The 21,979-nt window shown below is 37.8% G+C and overlaps 1 protein-coding gene across 1 annotated transcript; it reads left to right on the top strand.

Moving 5' to 3' along the window:
* The first annotated feature begins 19,507 nt into the window (after window positions 1–19,507).
* Window positions 19,508–21,234, top strand: LOC149940811 (uncharacterized). The gene is made up of 3 exons (XM_090179375.1): window positions 19,508–19,587; window positions 19,874–20,415; window positions 21,201–21,234. The coding sequence occupies exons 2-3, from the start codon at window positions 19,883–19,885 to the stop codon at window positions 21,232–21,234; spliced, it is 567 nt and encodes a 188-aa protein (XP_090035501.1). The 5' UTR covers window positions 19,508–19,587; window positions 19,874–19,882.
* The last annotated feature ends 745 nt before the right edge of the window (window positions 21,235–21,979 follow it).

Genomic DNA, 21,979 nt, shown 5'->3' with positions numbered 1-21,979 from the left:
ACACGAGTGATTTATGGAGATAAAACAATAATCTAACTGGTGGATCTGGGAAAAGTTTAATTTTATCGAAAAAATGAAGCGGGTTTTATATAGAGAGCAACTCCTTCGATGATGACCTCGGGCGCAAAACCGTCTCGAAATACGTTCACACTGCGGGACTATTTATCACAAAACATCTCTTCTAAAACTGTACCGCGTTTTAAAGAGACGGTAAATAAATATTAATTGCCAAAAGATAACGTTGAAAGGCAATAAAAATGGCCGTTTTATAAATAGAAACCTAGGAGCAACAAACACAGCACCCCACACAAGGAGAAGGCAACCCGTCAAAAGTCGTCTATTTACTCGCGTACAGTTTTCATTGGTTAGACGCTTTAGCGCCTGCTGCTGTCTGAAGGGGAAAATTCGGAAATTGCCTTCCCCGTTCTGTAAAACGTTCGGCGTAAAGGCTCGTCCAATGAAATTTGTACGCAACACTGCGTTAGCGTGTTTAAAGGCTAGCTGCGTTCTCCTAGTGTTTGTTGCTCCTAGATAGAAACGTAGTTGCATCGTGCTAAGAGCTTCACTTACATACCGATATAACATCGTATGTACATTTACACCGATTTAAATGCGTGTACTAAAATACATGTTTCAGGTTCCCCTATACTAGCGATTGAATTCTGGACAAATTGTACAAGTATTAGTAGTCAGATACAATGTCAGTATATGTGTATTAACCATAAAGAAAGTAGCCAAAAGAAATCTATCTAGAAAAAATGAGCCCTACTGTAGAAAGGTAAAATTGGACCGTCTACACTTACGCCACTGACAGTTCAACAATGTATTGTCAGTGGTGGATTAACAAAAAGGCCCAGTAGGCTTAAGGGGGAAGAATACAGTAAAAGCCTCTTTTTCGTTCAAGCTGAACGTTTCTGTTTTAACAATTACACAATTGAATTATATTTTTCTTATTAGGCTGAACCTTCCTCTAGGGCTTAAAATAATTTTGTTAATTATAATATTAATAGTTAACGAGTTATAAGGTCCTAACTAAAGGGTAGTTTGGGCGCTTGCCCAACTTGTTTAGCTCCGGGGGTCCGAATTAAAACGTAATAACTTAATTACTTTTAAATTTAAAATTGTCGAAATTATTTTAGTCACTAAACAAGAGGCTGTTTTACATTTAAATATTAATTTTATAAGTTAAAATTCAAAATTAAAAGAGTTCAGCTTGTAATAGCGCGAAAGTAGACAATGGCCACTGTAGTCTTCCCCCTTAAGGCTTGGGGTCCGGACCTTTTCAAGCCTAGAGGCCCTGGTGGTATTTAATCAGCTACTGCGTATTGTGGACCCCTATAAATAGCGTGGGTTATAACGTAGGGTACCAAGTTACGCCACTGATGAAATTGAACCCAAATGTTTAATAAAATATTCCGGTTAAAATGTTAAATTTGATTATTTTATATAACTATCATCATAAATAACATAATAGACGTAAGTAGGACGCAAAAACGATATCAAATTCGAAAATAACTACCTTCGATTCAATAGTTCATCATTAATTTGCCAAACTAAGCGTTATTTATAGCTATGAAAGCGTTAAACATTTCTATAGGCATCGACTGGTTCGTCGAAAAGGCTAGTGCATATTTATCGGGCATCGTTACCTGGTAGTTCCAAAGACTAGTAATAACTTATGGTAATTTTTCAGTTCTCAGCCACGAAATAATTTGTGTGGTCATTGGCGAAACAGACTTTAATTAAAAATAGCTCAGGGAGTGTTATATTTATTACTATTACGTTACTGAGTCTATCATTCTAAAGAAATATTTGGGTTGCAACTCTATCCAGTTGCGATCTTTCTTAGAAATACGTAATACTATTATACCCATTTCGCCGATGTATATAAAAACCGGGTTAAGTAAACTAAGTGTTATATTTCAAACATATTAAATTATAAAAAAGCCTAAGTTCGGTTTACTAAACGGAGTCTAAACCTGGTTTTGTAAGCGTCGTATTGAAAGGGGAAAAAGATGTGTTCCTACAACTTTTTTGATAACCTTTCTTACCTTTCTGAACACGGTAAAGTCGAAGATAGGTTTAAATCTACAAATAAAGTTTAAAAAAGTCAGGTCGAGTTTTCTTGTAACGGGTTTCGACCGATTACCGCACTTTTACTTGTCGAGATAAAGTCGTGAAAAAGTGTCACTTCACGACATAATGGAGTTATCACTTTTTGGGATGCACCATTTAATGTCAGAGAAGCAGTTCATCTCGTGATCTATCAATACAGACATCACCGAAATCATTTCCGATACAGAAAATATAATTCGCAATTGAAAAAGGCAATAGCGGAAAAAAGTATTTTGGGATTGGGTCAAGGGTCATCGTTCTGTCTTAGCCCTTCTTGCGATTAAGACTAAGTTGGACTCGAATTATTGCCAAATAATGCAAAACGAAAAAGATTTGTTAAAGGGAGTAGAACCCCATAGCTTCTCTCCTTTCTCGCTCAGGCGCTAGTCTAGAACGATAGTAGAAACCCCCAATTCTCCTATTAGAGGAAGCGTGCCCGCCCTGAAGAGGTTTTCTCACTTGAAACCTTTGTGGTTTCATATTTAGGGTATATTTTTGAAATGCACCCTTAATTGACATATAAACCACAATATTCGAGCTATAAATTAATTATTTTCATTATAGTTTGAATATTTATTTAAATATAATATCTTAATAATGAGGTACGTGGTTTTAGATTCACGAAAGTCGTTCTAGTAGATATGAGAAATTAAAGCACTACCAATGTGGGCATACTTTTAGTGGGATAATTCCTCAAAAACCACTGTATTTCACACTACGTATAACACGTGGTTAGAAAAATTAGGGGAGGGAATTATGTATTACCCCAAATTCCTGAAAAGGTTATACTTCCTTTAAGACAAATTATCGGTTCGAAAGCTCCTCTCTTGGGAGTCTTCCTTCGAAAACAATATTTTGTCTCATCGAGGAATTTTAAAATTTATTATTTTCAGTTAAAAACACTAATTAAGGCAGATGCGCGTTAGTTTATAGTAACTCCTCAAAATACATTTGGATAAGTGCTATAATACAGAAATAAAGTGAACCCATTTTGTCAGTTAAGATCCCAATCTTCCATTTCGTACATTCCTTTCCATAAAAAAACCATTTTACAGCCTCGTGTTTTTATATTCAAAAGATGTTCCGAGATACTGCTCGCAAAAAAGAGACGTGGGGAAAGTTGAAAGAAAGAAAGTTTTTGCTCCGATAAAGCGTCTTTTACTTTTTCTTTCGAAGTAAAGCCGAAAATTCGACGCTTTTTTTCCTCAATCCACAAAAAGGTTTTAAGAAATTCCAATTTTTCAACCTATTAAAAATGTGTACATCTTTCGAGCAGATCATCATTTACAGTGATCGGGGACGAAACCCTTTTCAACTTGGCAGGTGTATTAAAAGAGCCAAATAGGTAAAGTATACGCTCCTTCGTTGATGGCGGCGTACTCTAATTAACCCGACCGTTCCAGATATTAACCTTACATAAAAGATTATCGATATTTTTAGTTTGCACTTATAAATAGCCATATCTTACAAACTTAGTTAATTAACGAAAAAACGAAGGGTACGGAATATTTTCTAAATATAGAAGTTATTGCTTTTGGGTTCAAGAAATAATTTCGCCGATCAACTTCTTAATAACTATAATCATCAAGCCCTAGTATTTATAATTGACTGCGAAATTTTAATTATAAATTTTGAAAGATATATAATAAGCTCGACTACGTAAATTATATTAGTAATGAGGTGCTGTATCTTAAAAGTCACGTTCAGAATTTGAACGATGTTCGATTTAAATGAAGGGGTAAAGCGATTGAAAGGAAAAGCTACCATTACGAATTAATGAGGAAATTTTGTAAATTCATTAGCGGTCAATTTAAGCTTATTATGGGAGACATTTACTGGAATATCTCCGAGGAGCTTAATCGATAACTAGGTCCCACATTTCAATTGAGTTCAATTCAGCTTTGTTTTAGAAACAGGAAGGTTTATCGCGGTTAATTAAGAGAGGTCAAGTGGACAACGTCGTGAACGAGAACGTCTACGTATCCGCAGTGTTTAAGGGGAGTATAACCCTAGCAGGGTAGGTCAAGCTTTTATCATTACTCAATCGTGGCGCCACAGTCTAGAAGGTAGTTGAAAATTTCAATTTACGATCCTGCTTCGAGGTGTATAGAACTATCGTTGAGAGATATAGGCTCCCAGGATATTATGTTACGCTTTAGACTGTTGCGCCACGAGTGAGTAAAGAAGGAAGCTTGACCTCCCTGACGGGGTCATACTCCCTTTAAAAGAAATATAGCCCCTAGTTTTTCCGTCTCCCCCCAAAAGGTACCAATATTAACCACTCCCTCCTATGAAGTTTGACATTTTTGACACTGCTTAGTGGTTGATTGCGCAGGTAATTCTTATAACTGTTGGGGTCCTCCATAAAGAACGTGTTGTAACTTATATTTCGTTTAAAGGGAATATAGTCTGCAAAGCAACCATTATCGAAGACCCCTTCAATTTTTAGAATTTCGCTGTACAGTGGCGCCAAACATTTCTAAAGCCAAAGGCAAGAGCGGCCAGAGCTGCAAACGTCGGTGTTCCACACTAAGAACCTGAGGTTACATTCCCTTTAACAGATGTTTCGATAACTAATTAGGAAACGTTCACAAATTACGTCACCCGGTAAGGGGGTGTTACCAGATAAGAAATTAACGCCTAGAGGTTCGGAAGGTAGAATGGAAACTTAAAGAAAATATTTTAACAGTGGTAAGGGAAGTGCCAGGGTCAGAGTGCCCACCCACCACTGAACGGTTAGGCCTAGTCGAATTGTCGAAAACTTAAATGTTTCGTGGTAAGTAATTTGTGTATACGGGCCCTTAAAAAGCAGTCTGACATCACTAATTTCAACGACCCTTTACTTAACTTTTGTTACCTCTCTATTGTTTTGACTTGTTACGAATCCTGAATATGGTTTTATTACCTCTTCAATCGTTAGTATCATTCCAAAGATACACGTTTAGTAGTTTAATATAATTACAACAAAATTCATTGACCACTAAACATTGAAAACTGGTGAAGATTCAAAAAGGTGGATAAGACCGAAATAAATAGTTCACGTTGCATGATTGGGATTATTACCAAAATTAAATTGATTGAACAATATTTGCGTGACCAGCCCTAAAGGGCGAACGAGCTTGAAGAACCGGCTCGGATCGCCGGACCTCCCAACAAAATGTCCAAACCTTCCTTAACCGTAGGTAATGGAAACGCGGGGTTGAGGTGACAAATGAAAGGTACGCGTGTCAGGGTAAAAAGGTCAAATGAAATCTGCCACCGCTGGTGCACGGAGCATCGTGGGAAGCGCGCTGAGCAATAAAGAAGAAAACCAAAATAGAATATCGCTCGCAGCGTGAAAATGGAGGATACTAATCGACACAAAGAATTCGTTTCGGCCACCCTTATGATCCCAGAAAAAATCGCGTCGTTTCTCCGCGGCTTCTGCGACGAATAAATTAAACGTGGGCGCAATTTTTTTCGGATTTTAATCGACACTTCGAGAGAGAAATGTTACGCCACGTAAGAAACGTATTACAGGCGCAGCCTCGCGGGATCGTAAGTGTAAGACGTGATCTACTAATGTTGATTTTGAAATAGCTGGAACATCGAAAGGTCGGGAAGATAACACCCAGAGTTTTCCCCGTACATCCAAAAACGTATAATTATATGGTAAATTCGGATCGATAAATGATTTTTTCGAATAAACCTCGTCTCGACAAGATCATCCGTGGTTACTTAATGACGTAACGGGAAATATTTTGTACGTTTTAATAGAAAACGTTTTACGAACCGCGAGTCTACGGGCAACGCCTTACAGAAACCGAGAAAAAATATTACCTTGAATATAATCTAGGACGTAAAACCCCGACGTCCTAAAATTAAAATAAAAACGAAACGAATGTATAAGATGTCGTTCAAAAAGGGTTCTTACGTTTCGTAAGAGGACATCTATTTGCGGATGACATAAATATGAAGGTTTTAAGAAAATGAGAGGGGAAAGATCAAAAATCCGATCGGACTCTTATTACCAAAATGGCAATGTCAATGCCAGCCACTTTTTTCGGGGAATTTCTTGACTAAAGAGAGAAATAAACTCAGTTTTTATAAGGGCCCAACTGGTTTATTCGTATATAAAAAGGGTAAAATAATGATCCGTAATACGTCGAAGAAACGGGTCTTGAATAGCTTTACGCGGAAAAATAAATGAAACGGCCTGAACTTGGAAAATAAATTGTTGATGGTTTGCAGCCATGCCATAAGAATGGGATAATTTGAATACTTAAATTTAGAAACGAGTTTCACGGCGTAGGAAATATTTAAATAAGACTCTATAATGAAGAAACCTGCTGATCCATTACAAAAGCCGCTCAGATATAGTAGCCGTTTCGCGGTTAATAAAATTTACAGGGGCAGACCAACCACTAGGGCAGCGGGGGCAACTTGCCCTTCCTTTTTTTTTCCCAGGACAGATTTTGGGCAGAGCTGTAGTTCACTCGGGATACTTATTTGCCACGGACGGACTCTTACGGTGTCGCGTGTTTAGTCAGCCAAACAAGTTGACTAAACACGCGACACCGTTGTGTTTTGTTTTCTATCTCTTGGCATATTTTCGGACGCAGCCTATTTTATAAGGTATGTGCTTATCATAGATATATGAAATATCATAGATACCTTACGATGGACACAGGTCAGTGGGAAGAACACGGAAAAGCGATATTTTTTGGATGCGCTACGAAATAGTGCCATCTATCCAGTGCCGTATTTCCGCCTAGGCCCATCCTTGGAAGGGGTCCTCCAATGACCGTAATTACTGTAATCGAAGGAATAAATCTATAATATCAATTGGAGATATTAGTAGGTAGAAGACTTGGTTTTAAAATTACCAAAATTTCGGCCTGGTAGTTTACGGACGCAGCCTTAAATAGCAATGTTGCACAACTATCGCATATTTAGTTGACGATTGTTAAGAGCTTTTATTAAGTAATATAACCGTAGAGCTCAGACTTCTACGCTGATTCAGGGAAATTCAGGCACAGCCTAGTTCCAGGGATAAGAGTAAATGCAGCGCGTGAAAAGGGGGCCCAGACTCCTTATCTGCCTATGGGCCCAGGATCTCTAAGTCTGGCCCTGCATCTATCAGTGGCAAAATTAGTATTTCAAATAAAGAACGTGGTAGGTTAGGCCTAATAACGTTGAAGCCGCAGAGTTTTCTAAGTTTTGTATCGCCAAATTGAAAATAGATAAAAGTTGTGTAGTAAATCACTGTAAGCTTATTATTAGTTTAAACTGCAATAGGTTTCCTCTATCCAAACTATGGATACATTCTATAAACCGTGAAACTGGAGTTCATCTAAAACTGATTTCATTTGTAGCGATCACTTTAAAGAAAGTGACAAACAAGTTAGATCATTACGTGTATGTCTAAGAATGGTGTTATAATTATGAAGCGGAATATTACCTAGTCTCTACGGGGCCTAGACCCTAATAAGGGAATTGAAGAAACATTCCACTTCATTCACGTTCTAAAGAATAGGAATTTCATCATTGTATTCTTTCAGAAATGTTACGGTAGAAATTATAATTTAGTAAACCAGGTTTAGGATACCGTTATCAAACAACCGCAAAAAGCGTATTTTTGCCTTACTAACAACTGGTTTCGCGATGAATACGGAACAAAATATTTTGGTTGTTCGAGTAACCAATCGGTGAAGTTAAGCTCTCAAACTTCAGTCTTCAGATGTTCCCTTGTCAGTCTTCCCTTCGGTCTGCCAGGACTCTTCAGCAATCATTTTTTTTCGACTTAGATGTCCTGGACGTCCTGCCATGCAATCTCTTTGGCAATTGAACTTGCCAATTCTACGCGAGATAGTTGGCAGGGATATTTTCCCACACCTTCATGAACATATGTTGGCATTGAACATCATCGTATAAATTTCATTTATATTTCAAAGTTAGGCTACACAAATTAGACACAGACAAGAACCTGAAATTGAAGGGCCAAACAAGCAGGCATAAATACTCAAATATAAACATATAATTTTTTACATCACATTTTCTTGTAACTGACAAACTGTATGTCAGTTTCAGAACTTTACATTCTTTACATCAAGCCCATTAAATATTTGCTAAATGTTTCTTAAATTAACAAAAACCAAGATACATTCTTAATTAATGGATTCATTCGTATTCGCCATTGATTTCCCATAAATGTGTAGACTAATAATTTAAATATATTTAAAAATTTAAAGGCTAAGATCGAAACGCATTTGCTTAATCAGTAGCAAAACATTAAGGATGCACCGATATATCAGCTGATAAAATCGGCCTATTTATCTAATATCGGTATCGGCCAATATCGACTTAAGCAAAGCCGATATTGGCCGATACCGATACTAAAAAAATATTTTCAGAAAAACATTTAAAAATAAGAAAATTCTCGAGGAACTAACTTATGGTAGTATTTTATTGATTGGCCGCGCCACGTACGCCAGACTTCAGAAGCTAGATCATACCTTTTTAGACAGGGGGTTATGAGTGTAAATAAATAAAAAACAACGATATTCGATTTGTGATAGAAAATATGTTTAACGTAAAATCTAAAGAAACACACTTTTTTCATGAAAAATTAGTATAAAATGGTATGACAGTGTACTGAACCGTCTTTTACAACGGTTTTATCATACACACTACTTTTATGATAGATAACTTTGTTAATATCGGCCGATATAACCACCGATATATTGGCCGATATTATCGGGCACGAATAGCCGATATATCGGCTGTACCCATATTGGTGCATCCCTACAAAACATAGAGTTGAAGTCCGGCGCCATTTTGTTATTTTGCTTTTTGTGGATAGATGGCGCTATACGGTAGCGCATCCAGAAAAAACGAGTTGTCTGCTAGTTGTCGCTTCCGTATCAGTCCCTCGCAGAATTGTCGATCTATTCTATTTCATATATCTATTGCGCTCATAATATTGTTTTGGCCTCCGCTCTCGTAAAAACGTTGGCACACCCCTGAAAATTGAACATTTTAAATTCTTTAAAAACGTACGGCAAATCAAACTAGCTTATCGAGTCCCATATAAAACGATTGATTACAAAAACAAGCGTCTAAATAAACACATACCATCGAGTCATTCGTCAAGTAATAAACAAAGGTTCCACGTAAAAAAACAACGGAATTTATGAAGTTGTAATGAAAAAAAAAGAGAAAAATGCCGCGAGTTTTCGTTCCGCAAAACGAGGAAAGATCGGATCCATAAACACTATAAATTCGAGGGATTTCACACTTGATACCCTTCACTAAACTGACGTTTCTAGACTACGTTTTAAATTTTAAGAATAAAAAATTGTTTATTTTTCCCTACGCCGGCTTAGAAATGAGCAATAATAGACGAAATTTATAACTCCTCAATAACAGTATTTTAAAGATACTACGAGCAATATGGACAATAATTCGCTGGTTCCTCTGAAAGTAAGCTTTGTAGAAAGAGCTTCAAAAATAAAATATCCGTGGGAAAATTATATTTTAGTAATTAAAATGAATTTCGAGGACTAGGGCAAAAGCGTAATTAATTTTTTTTAAATAAAATTTCATTGATAAACATCAAAGAAACCACTTTTACACAAAACGCCCGATGAATAACATTTTTGAGAAAGAAAAGAAAATTAAAGTTATTCCATAAATATTATAGCTAAAGAAAGCCCATAAACAATGGACATTGTATAAAAACACAATAAGTCTTTACAATAGTGGCGCTGTCAACAAGGCGGCTGGTTCACTCTTAACCGAGTGGCTCTTAACAGTGTGCTTCCAAGAAAGAGGTAACAATTTATAAATGAGAACTTCAAATATGCAATTATTTTCGTACGCAGTTGTATTCAGTAAAAATACAATCGGTATTTACGAATTTCTTAGAAAAAAATCCAAACAGGGATAATTATTCATATATTTTCATCGAAGTCTTCATTTCTCCCGAGTATTCCAATTTGAAAATTTTCTGATTTAGTAAATTCTTGCTAAAATTAGAGCAGGGAGAATTACGCGAAGAAAAGACAGTTCCCGGAACAATCGTTATTTTGGACTTCTCTATCAAAATATGTCGCGTTTATCTTTCCCATAACACAATGCTTTCCCCCAAGTTTTAACAATGGTTATTTCAAAATCAGAGGCTATTTCAACAGTTGGTGGTACATTGCGTAAAACTGATAATCCTACTTCTATAGTTCACGCATTAACGCGGGCCATTACGTATTTGATAAAACTAAACCATTTAAGTAGGAAAATGCATCCTTACGTAAGATGAAAAGAAAAAATTATTACTTTCACAATCGAATGAAATATCCGGAAAACAATCGGTTTTCCGAAATTAATCGTTCATTTCGAGGAAATGTTTCACATCTTTTATATGTAAATTACAGGATCAAGTTGTTTTAATGACGGGGGCAATTTACCTTGAGGATAACCGGAAGTAGAATTTTAGCAACTCTTCCTGAAAAAGAGGCAATCATAACTAAAAAACTATAAAATATGATGACGATAGTTCCCATGTCACAGAGTCGAGTTACAAATGTATTAGTTTACGTTCATGTTTCTAATAAATTTTGTGTCGTTAATTTTGTCACAGTGAATATTCGTACTAATGAAAGCAGGTGCACGTGACCAAAGGCGAGTTTGTGAAGTTTGTAGAGATGAAAGTAGCATAGTTTATTTGTACTGTCACGATAAATTTAATTGCCAATAGATTGCTTTAGTGCAACACTAGCCAACGGTGCAACATTAGCTATGGTGCAACACTAGCTATGGTGAAACACTAGCTAATTGTGCAACATTAGCTGACAGTTTTCCGAGGGGTCGGACATTTGCAAAGTTTGCGTACGGGATTTTGAATCTCAAAATGATTTCAGAAATCAGAAACTGATTTTTAAATTTCAGAACACCACTTTCGTGTTAATTTCTGGTTTTTTAAGTTGATTTTTGAACTGATTTTCACCTAGATTTCTGGATTTTTATATTGCTTTGAAGATATCTAAAATCATTTTCCTCTAAAGTGTATGAATCTAGTTTTTATTAGGTAAAAAACACTTATCGAAACACCAAAACTCAACGGAAAAGTACCCAATTCGACAGGAAAGTTGTACCCAATTCCAATAAAAATAAAGTTTATTTTCGTGCAAAAATGGTAATCCTTTCAATTTCTTAAAAATATATCGCAATTTATAATAATTTAAAAATAAATTCCGTCACGGGGAGATTTGGGCGCTCATTTGACCCCAAACATTGTATTTGGTTATAAATAACAACATCCGCTTAATTCGGCTATTGTCGAAAGACAGAAGGACAAATAAAAGCAACGTTAAAATTAGGCGACAAATTTATCTGGTCAAAATATAAACGAGGAAGAAAACGGGAGCAACATTACCTCGGGCGCCATTTATAAAGTCTTTCTTGCATGAATTAATATCGACAATTTACAACAGACATTGCCGCTTCTTTCGCTTGATCTTTTCTCTCTTAATACACTAAAAATAAATTCCAATTTATTCAGACAATTACCGAACGAGCTCGCCGTTCCTAGCAACTTCGAAACCAGGCTATCTCCATTTGGTAAAAGATAGGAGTAGAGAAAATAAATTTTTTGAAAAGAGAATTTGCTAAAATTGGGTTAGACATCCGTTTCCGACAGATGATCAAAGCATAGACACGGATATTTATAGATACTTTTTTGCGGCGTATATCTGTCATTTTGAAGTTTACCATTGATTACCAGCTGCGATTTGACGTCGACATTTCTCTATTTGCTCGTTACTTTCTTAAGTCGTTATTCGGTAGCTGCTACAATTAAACGTTCACGGGACAATAAAGGGGTTGTTTTAAAATTTGACTAATTTTGACAATGTATACTCTCCGTCTATCGCATTTTTGGCACGCGCCATGCGGTGGCTATTGAAAATAAATTATTTATCAATTTTAATCTTGCTACCGTAATAATGGCAATAGTAATAAAAGGGTAATCCATCATTTTCGTTGTAGAAAAGCAACACAATGAAATATGTCGGGACAATGTAAAAAACAACAAGCCAGCTTTTATTATTTCGACAAAGCCAAAACTAAATCAGTCAGTTTCACTTTTAATAATAACGATTTTCAATGGCCCGTCATTTTAAATACGTAAAAAACTAGCTACTGTACCGCGTTCGCTCTACTTTATCGTAAAAATCCAGTTTTCAATAAGCGAGTAAAGTGACCAATTTCGCTAAAGTGGTTTGGAAAATTCCTATTGGAAAACTAGAAGTATTTAGTTTCTTTTGAAAAACACACCTCGAAGGTATCATAATAGGTAAACGCCCCCTACGATATTGAACGCGTATAAAATCCGTATAAGAAGTCAGCTAGTTATACCTACCATAACCCAACACCAGTTCATCGAACTCGTATCAACTAAATCTCGAGCATCTTCGGCGGTTACCTAGCAACGAAATAGCCACGCGGAATACGCCAAGAATGACTGAAAGGAATCTATAACGATAAAAATACACCTTTTGGAGAGAAAAAATAACTTGGGCAACATCAGGGAAAGCGTTGGGCGCTAAGACCGTTTCTTTCAAAGAAGTGGAGCGATTTGCGCGATTCGCGAAAGAGTAAAAAGAGATCTTGATGCGGCAGCTTGGCCCCGGAGGCTCGCGTATTATTTTAAAAATAGAAAAATCGCCCCTTCCCCCCGATAAAAAGAGAAAATGGTGTAACGGGAATGGCTTCGAATCAACGTTTCTTTTTTCATTTCACCCCTCTCGATTTGTGGTATTCAGTGTCAGCAATCGGGTAAACGATTGCCTTCTGGCTACAGAGAAAGGAATTGGCCACGGAAAATGAACCGACTCGTTACGTAGCGGCCCATTGCTGGATGGATGGGAATATCTGTAGCCGTGGTTTCTCGAGTTATGGAACCAGTTACAACTCGCTTTCGATGCCGCCTCAGGGACCAATATTACTCGATCTAATAATATGGATCGTTAGTTGGTCCAGCTATTTGGGTGAACTATTTGAAACTGTAATTGTTCAATTATAGCACTCTATGAGGTAACTTTCGATTTAAATGGCAATGTCACTGATCCCGCGATCGACAGGTATCGAGTAATTTGATAGAGCCGAATGACCTTGAGAAATAACTCGCAAGGTCAAATGACTTTGTTATCGGAAAATCTCAATATGAGAAGGTACGTGAACTTATCGTTTCGAATGCGCGTTACCCTTCGGTTTTCAATTCGTAAACCAACGAAGGCTTGTTGGTATAAATTCCAATTTTCCAGTACCACAAATATGTCGACCTTCTGGAAAAGAGTGGTTTCTAGAGGGTCGAGTCATCTCAAAGCGGGCGTCACACGAAGGCGCAGTTTAAAAACCAGCCGGCCCAGTTCGTGAGAAACAACGTACACGCGTACTCTATATAAATAGAGAGAAGACACTCAACCCCAACCCAATTCATCTCCCGGTAAATTAATTTCGAGAGAGCGGAGGAAATCAGGTTTGAGAGAGGTGCGGGTCCAAGACGAGACGAACTGTACTCTCACTTTATTTGAGAACAAGAACGAACGAAACAACAGGGCGTCAATGACAATAATAAGACAAAAATCTAAAATAAGAAAGGGAATATACGCGCTCTTATTTCGAACCACCTACAATTCGCGAAACTAGATCAACGCGAAGAGACGAGCTGCTCACAGTGTAATTTACGTGAGCACCGACATCGGCCCAAAACAAACTCGACAGTTTCTTTCGCGTGCCAAAGACGCAGCCTTCATCGGACTTTTTTACTTTTTTAGAACTTGCAATTTCGGCTTTTTTTCGTCTCAATAAAGGGTTATTTTTTACGTTATTTGCTTCGACAATGAGGACTTATTTTTGGATTCGCTCAGACAGACTAATTTCCATTATAGACAATTTTCGAAGAATAGAGCTTTCCCACAAAAGTCGGAAAAAAACTCTCGTAACGTACGAATATAATACGAGAATCGTGCGCCAGAGGGCGTCGGTTGGGTAACGTATTCTCGTATTCTTTTGAAGATTTCCCTACGTATACCGATCAATTTTAAACCAAATATATACGTAAAAAACGAACTTGACAAAGACCCTTATAATATTTGAGGGATTCAAAGGGGGCAACCGCCTAGGTCAAAGTATATTGAAAATCAGGTTTTGAGTTTAGCCATAGATAGCGGGTATCGTTGTATAACCTCGCGCCTCGTGGATGATTTATAAGAAAGGCGAAAAGACACGGTTCGACTGGCGTGTAAGACAAGTCGAATTTTTCAACGCTTTTTCCTACCCGCGTGTGTGTCTCGATAAAGTTTTACAACTTAATTTATGGCGAGACAAGATTTATATATATATTTCTCTGCTATAAGCTTTATTCAATTTGATATAGGCCCAGGATAACTGACATTGTGAGTGGGGTAGAAAATCCTTTGAGAAATTACGCCGCCTTTATTAAACGATAATTTATTAGTTATTAAAAGATAATATATTAGATTGAAATTTCTACGGGACAGGTTTTTTTTAATGGCTGGAATTAATTGATTGGGTTGCGTTTGGTTAAGTATAGGGTATATTTTCCATAAAGAATTGATTTCACGTTTGTGTAAGACGCTTACAAATATATTACGAAAAAACTCCCAAAATTATAACTTTAAATAATTGTGCTCGGAGAGCGTATCGTCGTTCTGAAAGGATTAGACTATTTCTAAATAAATAACAGAACCGAGGAAGTGCTAATGTAAAAAAAAACTGCAATAAATAATATTTAGCTATTATATTCGGTGGTTAAGTTATTTCGAAATTTCCGTACAAACAGTAAAATTTTCGATTTCTCGGGAATAAAACGCTTCACTTGTCATGCTTTAAAGCAGACGGGCCATTTGTTGTTATTTAATTATTTCACGAATTCGATTATTTGTTCAAAATTTCGACGTGAGGGAAGCACCCACTCAGCTCACTCGATCATATTATTTTAAAGAATTTTCTTATTCTGTTATTGGAATTGAAATAATACATAGTTATTGAAAACAGACCTATAATAAACATAACAACATATTTAACATTATCGCCCATAAGCGTACCATAAAAGCATTTTCTTTCATGAAACATTTTTCACGGGATGTGACGTAAACTACGTCACTTCCAACTCCGTGAAGAAAAGCGCGTCATTAACATTATGGAAGGGAAACGGAAGTGAATGCCTCGCCATATTTGGTTTCCAAGATAACCTTTTCAATAATACATCGAATATAAGCATTTTAGATTTTTGGGTCCACTTATTGTATGATCCGTGTGAAACAAGGTCTCATTGATTTGTTTCAATGGAATTGTTATACAGAGGCATACTTATGTTGTATGATCATACAATAAGAGCCTATTGAAATTTATCCCCAATAGTAAAGGTTAAAGGAGAATTAGCGTGTTGGCAATTGTACTTTGACTTTATATCTCAGTGGCTTTCCCTTTGATGGGAAAAGTACCACCCAATAATAATTGTTATTTTTAACCTATTTTATTGGTTATTGAACGTAACGGAACTTTGAACTGACACGGCAGGGCATCAGGCACTAGCTCTCCCACCTTGGCAGTTTAAGCTGCGTGGCGCTGCCTTGAACGTCAGGAACACATTACCTACTACTAGTACCACTTATCAACAAAACTATCATCCTTTGATGGGTAGAAAATGGTTCAAACATTTTTGACACATGGAACCATTAAAAGAACTGATTTGGAAGTGTATACATATGCTTACATTTTTGCTTAAAACCAAGGCTCATTGATAATTAAAACGTTTTCGTATGGAAAACAAACGCTTATTTCGACGAAAGAATAACAAAATGCTTGAATCTTAAAAGAAAATGAACTATAACAGAAAATCTCTTCAATTCCGAAAATACTTATGTTAAGATTTGAGAAAATAAAAGCGTTTTGAAGTAACCTGCTATTCATTCTGCCTACAAAGAAAGATACACTTCTAGCTTCTCTCTAGTAGCAGAAGTATAGTTTTTAGAAATGAAGATGTGTCTTTTCGGTAGGATAGAAAACGCTGTGTCCAAAATTGTTCAATTCCCGCCAAGATGTAAAATATGAAACCACTTTGCGTCTTGTTTAAAAACTTGAAAGTGACAGTTAGAAGCCGACAATATAAAGAGAAACGATGGATTGTGCGCAAAACTTGGCAACGCAATGAGTAATAGATACATATTTTTCACCGACTTGTATCGTTTGTCATTAATCTTTCTTAATTTTAACGCGAAATGTAACCCTTTTAAAGGTAGGCAATTACGGGGTAACAATTACCTAGTACACTTGTCAAATTACGACACTCCAGGTGTGGGTGGAGTACTTTTCAATTGTACGTTTCCAACTCTTCACCTTTACGCGTATTACAGTTGGAAGTAAGTGGTACCTCCAGATATGAGGTGAATACGTATGAGGTTTGGCGGAAAAACCACAACCGCCCCGAGACTGCCGATCGGCGACAGGGTGGCAAGGGTGGTTGGGTGTGACGCGATCATCTGACATTGATATACAACGAAATATAGTTTTGCAGAGTCTATAACTGGTCCGCTTGGGGTGGATCCTCTATAAAAAAGGCGTTTTCGAGTAGAACCACGCGTCTGTGGAACAGTCTTTTACTATACGCGATATTTGAAATATTTTACCACACCTTTGAATTAATAGATATTTATAACATTAATTATTAGTGGAAAAAGCTGTAGAAAATAGTGTATATCGTCTGCTTCGCATTCCGTTAATTAAAATGGTATGTGATAGCATAATGTGCTCCAATATTCAAAGACCACAAAAGCACACGGAATTGCTCAATAAGGCAACTCCTCACCCGATTACACATCTCAAAAGCGAAAGATAAATTATTCAAAAATTTCAATTTCGTCACTAGTGTAGGGATGCGTCATGGTTGTAGAGCCGTTAATTACTCGACCTCGAAGTATTAATTAGGTATGGAAACGCGTGTTAAAAATAAAAGTTGGCGGCATCCTGTATTAGTCGATCGGTGTCAACTTTTACGGAATAACCGCGATCTAATTAAGTCTTTTAAATGTCAAAGTGGAGCTCGGATACGCTTTCAAAAATCACCGGATTAGTTTGTTCAAGTTTCAAGTTCGAGGACTCGATCGGCTTAGGAGGTCCTTTCTCGCTTCTCCTATAAAGTCAATATTATCTCAAGGTCTCCCCTTCATCTTCGCTATCCATCACGTGAAAAACCAGGTAAGAGCCACTTCTTAATTGCCATTTTTCGAGTGTTTTTCTCACCGTACGAGTTCTATTAAACAATTACACCTCTAAGCTTTGCTAAAAAAAACCACGTTAATCCTCTCGAATAAGTAAAAAATAATATTTATCAGAGTAAGCTACTAGAATAATTCTCTTCTCAGAATGGTTACGTCACTTTCTATAAAAGAATAACAGTGCCTTAATTAATTTCCACAGTGGACCTAGTTAATTTTCATATAACCTTGACCTTTCCCGCAAACCCCAAAAGAGAACGATTTGTTTTTGTTGGTAATTATAAAAAGTCCCGAAGTTTGTCCTAAATGAAAGCAGCCACGGGGTGACCCGTCAAAACATCGTCAGAGAGCGTATACCAATGTATTAAAAAAAAAACTTCGAAAGGAAGTCTCCGACACACGTATATAAATCAGGACATTAGAAATTAATACTCGAGAAGGAAAAAAATAACCCGTGAGAAAAACAGCGTAGCGAAACAATTGGGCAGAAAATAGGCGCCTCTTTCTCTTTGGGTTTCCCTCAAGTGATTAAAATTAACCGTCCGACATCCATCTTTATGAGACGAAAATGCGGTCGATGGTGATATGAAAATAAACAGTTATAACCAGGTTTCTACCAGTATCATCGAGAGGAGGTAAAATGGAATCCTTTCCCGTATAGCGTACGTACTTACGCTCCGCCGATTTAATCATCAACCTTATTTCCGGTTGAGATGTAATTGGTATCTATTTATAAATATTATCGAGAAAGCCAACATCTTCTTGGAGCAAATTTATACGGGTATCACCAGGAACGGTGTCATTTAATCCATTACGTAATATAATCAACCCCAAACCCAAAAGTCGAGGGTGCACAGATATTCGAGCTATTAATTTCGCAATGAAAGTTTCGTAAAACCAACAATTATGAATAGTTCTAAATTCGATAAAAGATAATAGAAATCTTGAACCCTGGGTCATCGTCTCTCACCATTAACGAATGAACATTAAAATATTCAAAGCTCACGGATCTAACCCAAAGCCAGGTGCCAATTACGACTCCATTGCCACATGTTGACGCTTATAAATTAAGAGGGTTGAATGCGTTAGCGGCGGTTAGGTGTCGAATTTGACTCTACGGTCAGTTGCTAACCTAACTATTGCCTGCAAAGTTTGTTTCTTTGCGAAATAAATATTATTATTATTATTAAACCACTGACGCGTTCTCATACGAAGATTATTAGAAAGCGGAGATAATGACTTAAGCCCGCGATAGATTAGGATATTGCGCCGAGTACCATAGCTACACGAAATCTATAATACCCGAAAATTAACCCCTGACGATTGTCGAAACGATCGTTCAAGGACGTCGAGACAGGCGACCTTGCCAAAGACCCATCCCAATCTCGCAGACACCCGCTTCCTTCTCGCGATAATGCGGCGGGGCCATTGACTCTCCTCCGAGCAACGAATCTATAAGGGAGGGAACGCTCCAAAGATCCATATATATCCTCGACGGAGAACGCTGCTAAATACGCCCACGTCCATCATAATGGCCAGAAGAAAAAAAAAATCAAATTAAATTAGAAACAACGAAATCATTTCCCCTCCGCACGAAAATAAATAAAGAAATCGAAGAGATGGGAAGAAAGAGACAGAGGTGGAGGGGAGGGCGCCCCAATCTTCCTTTCGAAAGGGAAACGCGTCGGATAATCCCAGATTAGTGTCCCGAGTTCCTGGCACGACCAACTGCAGCGGCGGTTCGAGAGAAAGGTCTTTTACCGACCCCCTCCCCCTTGTGTAGTTAAATTTCTCCGTTAATTTCCTCTGGCGAAAAAGCAGGGAGAGTGAATCTAACGGACTGAAGGGGAAAAACACTGCGGGCCCGTAGAAAAAATGTATAATTTCTCGTTGTCGGCTCTCGGCCTCCGAAGGTATCTCGGCGAATAGAGAGTGTTGTACTGGCCTACTTTCCCTTAAAGGCGAGCGGCGCGAACCAACGCCAGGCTGCGTATGGAGGAACGGGAGAGCCGTCCCCCAACTAGGTCACTGTTGTCCGACGAGCCGTTCTGCTATAAATACTGGAGGCACTCGACTAAGAAAATCATAACATTCAACCTTCCCAATCGTAAAAGGAGCTTACATTGGGAGCTCCCAAAATCATTCGATAGATTTACCCCACTCGGAGTTTCCTAAACCTAACACACAACCGAAACAGGTAAGCCGGTTACTTAACGCGAACTACGCCGCAAACAAGCCCATGGATAACTCAACGCGAAAACGGCGCTCTCGAATACGCAAATATTTCTATTTAATCAAATACAAATTGCGATTAATCGGACTTGTGGATTCGCTAATTCGGATTCCAATGTACCGATCAGTCGGATTTGTATTTCGAGCGCCGCTCTTGTGGTCGCTGATTGGCCGCGTTGGATTTGACGCTCTCGAAGGACGATTGTTTTCTAATGGCACTCGACCTTTTGTTTTTCTCTTTTTTCTCGCAGTAGCCGAACATGAGGGTGCTCGCCGCATGCGCCGTTCTTTTGGCGGCCGTCTGTTACGTCCAAGCCGGACACGGGTGGCACGCTCCCGAGGTCAAATTCATCGTCAAGCACATTCCCAAGCACGTGCACGTCCCTCACCCTTATCCGGTGCCCAAGTATATCCCCGTCCCCAAGTATGTCCCCGTCTACAAGCCCTTCCCGGTAGCTAAGCCTTACCCGGTCCCGCACATCATCCACAAGATTGTCCCGATCAAGAAGATCGTACACGTGCCCAAGATCGTTCACATCCCCAAAACGGTCATCATCAAGAAGCCCATCCACTACCCAGTTCCCGTTAAGGTCATCGAACCAATCATCATCCCCGTCCCCAAGCCTTACCCAGTCCACAAGCCAGTGCCCTACCCAGTCCACGTCAAGGTACCCAAGCCTTATATCGTCCACATCAAGAAATACGTCCCGGTTCCAGTGCCAAAGCCAATCCCAGTCCAAGTCTCCGTCTACAAGGAACAACCAGTCTACATCAAGAAACACGTCCCTATCATGTAAGTACTCCCCCACTCTTCCAAAGTCAGCCGAGGTCAGGGTGATCGTCAGATTCAATATCGGCCCACTCCGGCGGTATTGAAACGAACGCGATCATTCTCGAGAAGCGTAACCCCTAACGTTAGCCCCAGCCTCAAACAAATTGTGTCCTTCAGGTTTAAGAATAAGAAGATCGAGGTACGAGTCGCGAAGAAATGGGTCTCCCCTAGCACCGGTAAACTCGAAATTGACGCCCTAATATTGTAGCAAATTAGAGAAATGTAGGAAACGTACAACGTACAAATTCATAGGTAAATTTCAAAGATTTCAAGTAGAATAGAATTTTTGTCATTTTAGATAACGATCGGCTCTTTTGGCCCTAAAAGAATGGCTTTAAAAATAACCACAATCACGACCCGTCAAATAAGTTTGCGAAAAATGTCGAATCCGTTTTCGGTGAAAAACGTTAAAAATAGCCATTTTATTCCGCGAAGTTACTACTAGTCAGGGAACAAGAACGAACCGATGGCTGGCGACACGGAAAGAATTCATTTAGATCGAGCCTCTGCGTTTTCGAGACTTCTCTCGATAAAGTGTTGAGAAGCAAGTCACTCGAAACGCGACTTCCCTAACAAACAAGCGAAGCACCCAGTGACATATTTCCGACCATTTTTATCGAAATTCCCTCAATAACCAAAATACCGTTACGTATTATATATTCCAAAAACGATCGAATAAATAGATTAGCGTAAATGTTAAACCGTATACCGTTTCCGGTACCTTTTTTTTTCTCTCTCTCTCGCAGAATTCACGAAAAGAAGAAGTCTTGGGATTGGTAAACGTAGACGACTAGCGTACTCCTAGAGAACTTTTATACTCAAGTTGTACCAAATTCCGAGCAAACCTGACAAAGTTTGAGCGGCCTGGTGGACCTGGACCAAAAAAAATGATCCTTCAACATTCGAAATTTTCAACTATATGGTTTACTAAATCCCTCTAGAAATCTTAAATTTTCCAAAATGGGTATACTATATATAACTTATTTTTTAAGACGAAACTTAGGTATAAAACAAATTCTATCTCGCCCTAAAATTATTCTATTTTCCAATTGTAACTGATCTCCACGTCTAACATTTGGACGTTGGGAATCAGCTAGACTCTATAAAAAAATAGCTCCCCAAATGAATGAAAAAAAAGAAACTTTTGTAAATATTCTTATTCTTCGAAATATTAAGAAGACGAAAAAAGCGTGGGTCAAAAATTCGCGTTGACTTTTCGCTCTTGATATAAACTTGTACTATAGTTTTTTTAAGAAATTGTTCGTTGTTTTTTTTATTTAGTTGATAAAGTATTCTCTCTCGACAATCGAAATGCGATTGCTCTAAAGAGTTTCTAAAAAAAACTCAAATCTGTAATATAAAAAACTTTACTTTTTTGTTTTGTAAAAAAATTCACGAAAACGAAAACAAGACGACGAATAAAAAAAAACGTTCTTTGAAAAAAAAATATTTGATTTTCTTTATTAATTTTAATACATATCTTATTACACAATGACGCTAAAACAAGCCGATTTTTACCTTCTCA

Source organism: Leiobunum rupestre, chromosome 6 (assembly GCF_980474605.1).
Source record: "Leiobunum rupestre chromosome 6, qqLeiRupe1.1.hap1, whole genome shotgun sequence".
NCBI classification, from domain to species: domain Eukaryota; kingdom Metazoa; phylum Arthropoda; class Arachnida; order Opiliones; family Sclerosomatidae; genus Leiobunum; species Leiobunum rupestre.
This window is presented reverse-complemented; position numbering and strand designations above follow the sequence as displayed.

Bases quoted from the DNA above. Each gene is read 5' to 3' on its own strand.
- LOC149940811 (XM_090179375.1), top strand. From the start codon at position 19,883: ATGAGGGTGCTCGCCGCATGCGCCGTTCTTTTGGCGGCCGTCTGTTAC. The intron at 20,416-21,200 runs GTAAGTACTCCC...TCTCTCTCGCAG, and splicing joins AAGAAACACGTCCCTATCAT to AATTCACGAAAAGAAGAAGT.